The 2692-nt window shown below is 46.5% G+C and overlaps 1 protein-coding gene across 1 annotated transcript in view; it reads left to right on the top strand.

The window, feature by feature from the left end:
• kcnq4 (potassium voltage-gated channel subfamily Q member 4) overlaps positions 1–2255 on the top strand; it is a gene marked incomplete at its 5' end in the record, with an annotated part of 101395 nt that extends 99140 nt beyond the window's left edge. The window contains one exon of the mRNA XM_080787684.1: positions 1990–2255. Within this exon, the coding sequence (XP_080643810.1) occupies positions 1990–2199 (210 nt within the window). The 3' untranslated portion in view covers positions 2200–2255. The remainder of the gene's footprint in view (positions 1–1989) is intronic.
• Between the last annotated feature and the right edge of the window lie 437 nt (positions 2256–2692).

The raw sequence follows: 2692 nt of genomic DNA, 5'->3' as shown, positions 1-2692 counted from the left end.
TTTCTTATTTAAACTGTATATTCATCATTCATAGTAGGCGAGCATTCTGCGAAAACAGGCCAACATTCAGTGAAAATGGCACATCTACAAGTTTACAACTTTGAGATTGTAGATACTGTTGCTATATTCGGTGAGTAGATTTGGTGTAGAGTGAAGAAATAAAGGGGCCCGAGGAGGATGGACTCCTGAGGGACATCGTTCAACATGCAAGGCATACTGTATAGGATTCATGTGTGCTAACATTGTGAGTGAACACACCAGATTCATCTACTTCCCCACCATGTTGATCCTACTCGCCGGTTGACCCGTTGTTGCGTGTGTGTGTGTGTGTGTGTCGAAGGGTGGACCAGATCATTGGACGAGGAGCCGTCCAAACGGACAAGAAGTTACGCTCCGAGAAGGGAGAGAAGACGCCTCCAGAGCTGGAAGCACTGGATGAGCTCAGCATGATGGGACGTGTGGTCAAGGTGGAGAAACAGGTACGGAATGGGCTTAGTTTGTAAAAGACTGCACGCAGGGCCCTTGGTGGTTCAATTGTCATACTATTGATGTGCATTTCAGTCCATTGCCACCATGGTCTGTCTATACTGTACCATGACAGCTGAACTGGAGACGGACATCTGATGCATGCATTGAAGTCAATGTCTATTTGTCTATTTGATTCATCATTCATCATCACCTATATTTATACTCGGAAATACAGTTGAGGGCAAGCCCTCATTTTCAAGGTAGCCGAGGTTACAATACACAAAATACAGTAAAAAAACAATGTACATCAAACAACATTATAAATCAGGATAAATTAAAAAGGAACTTTATGCAGAACAACCATCAGTAAAATAGATCAATTGAAGCAGGAGAAATCACGGTGAAAAATGTTCTGGAGCATTCCTTTGAACTGACCGAAGGATGGCAGGGAGCTCAGTTTTAAAGATTTTCGGAGTTCATTCCACGAAGCTGGGCCATTGACAGAAAAAGCTGTCTTGCCCAACTCTGTCTGGGCCTGAGGAACCTTGAGCCTTAAGAAATCACTAGAGCGGGTCTGATACGTGCTATTGTTCAGTTCCATCATGGAGCAAATATAGTCAGGGAGCATCCCAGCAATGGCTTTATATAAATGTGTGTGTGTGTGTGTGTGTGTGTGTGTGTGTGTGTGTGTGTGTGTGTGCTAAATAGCTGAAACCATGTCCCACATCTTAAATGGTTGCCATGTTTACAGGGGCCTTTACATATGTAGGCATGACAGAATAGTGGATTTGATATCGAAAGACATCTCTTCCATTTTCAGGTCCTCCATTATGCTTTATAAGCATTCTACTGTGAAGCCGAGGATGTTTAACCTGTGTAATGATGATTCTGTGTTCTCTAACATTTCAGCTAACACCCCTGATGTCATTGTTGTAAATGAAAACCATAGAGAGGTGTTCATTCTCGAGGTCGGCTGTACCTTTGACTATAGCCTGGAAGAAGCCTTTCTAACCAAAGTGCTGAAGTATCAGCAGCTAATGCAGACCATCTCACAGCTAGGCTACAGATGTAAACTTTTAGTTTTTATCTTTGGCAGCCTAGGGCATGTGCATAGGTTGGTTGTGAGGGGCTTACAAATGGCCGGCCTTTCCAAAAGGAGAGCCAAGCAGTTAGCGAGGTATTGCTCAGTTTCAGCCATTATAGGAAGCCGCTCAATTTGGAGGAGGCGTTGTTTCCTTTATCCATGATTTATGTCTGCTGCCCTGTGTCCGACATGTCAGCTGTACTGTATGTAACGATGCTTTGCCGTCCATGCACGTTGTAACTGGCTGCTCTCCCACTGTCAAACTGCACTGGCAGTGTTTATGTCCTTTGTACAGTAACAAGGTATTCCTGTACTTCTCATTATGTGGACATAAATAAACATTTCAAGTGTGTGTGTGTGTGTGTGTGTGTGTGTGTGTGTGTGTGTGTGTGTGTGTGTGTGTGTGTGTGTGTGTGTGTGTGTGTGTGTGTGTCCAGGTGCAGTCCATAGAAAACAAGCTGGACCTGCTACTTAACTTCTACACACATTGCCTGAAGAAAGGCTCGTCGTCTCACTTCACGCTGTCCTCTCTGCTGGAGCCGGACCTGACGTCAGACTACCAGAGCCCCACGGACCACCAGGGGTCGCTGTTTCCCTCCGCCAACACGCTCAACATCTCCCTGTCCGAGAGCGGCACCCTGGAATGACGGCAGCGGCGCGAGAGCCGGGACTCTCTTGTGAAGCCAAATTGCAACACCCCAAATCTGGGCCGCTCGCTCGCTCACACTCGCTCGCTCCAGCATGGCGGTGTCGCGGTGAAATTGGTGACCTGCCGAAATATGTGACCGTCTTGTGGACTTCACGTCACTTACATGGAGGATTGGAGGTCTTTATATACGTGGCCTGATTTGCGTTACGTGACGTCTACACGATTGTCAGATGTTTCAGCGGTTCACCAATTTCACATAACACTGCCATGCTGGAGTGACCGAGTGTGAGTGAGCGAGTGGTCGATATTTTGGGTATTGGAATCTGGCTCTAGGACTTACACACGCACACACACACACGCACACACACACACACACACACCCTTTACTGTACATCCTCCTCTGGCTGAACCCTCGCCTCAACGGGAGCTGAATGACTTGACCTCTCGGTTGCTTTCTTTCTTTTTTTTGTTTGTCCCCGTGTCGGTACCAT

Source organism: Protomyctophum bolini, assembly GCF_963924005.1.
Source record: "Protomyctophum bolini genome assembly, chromosome: 17".
Lineage (NCBI taxonomy): Eukaryota > Metazoa > Chordata > Actinopteri > Myctophiformes > Myctophidae > Protomyctophum > Protomyctophum bolini.
Note: the sequence above shows the minus strand (reverse complement) of the source record. Positions and strands in the feature narration are given on the sequence as shown.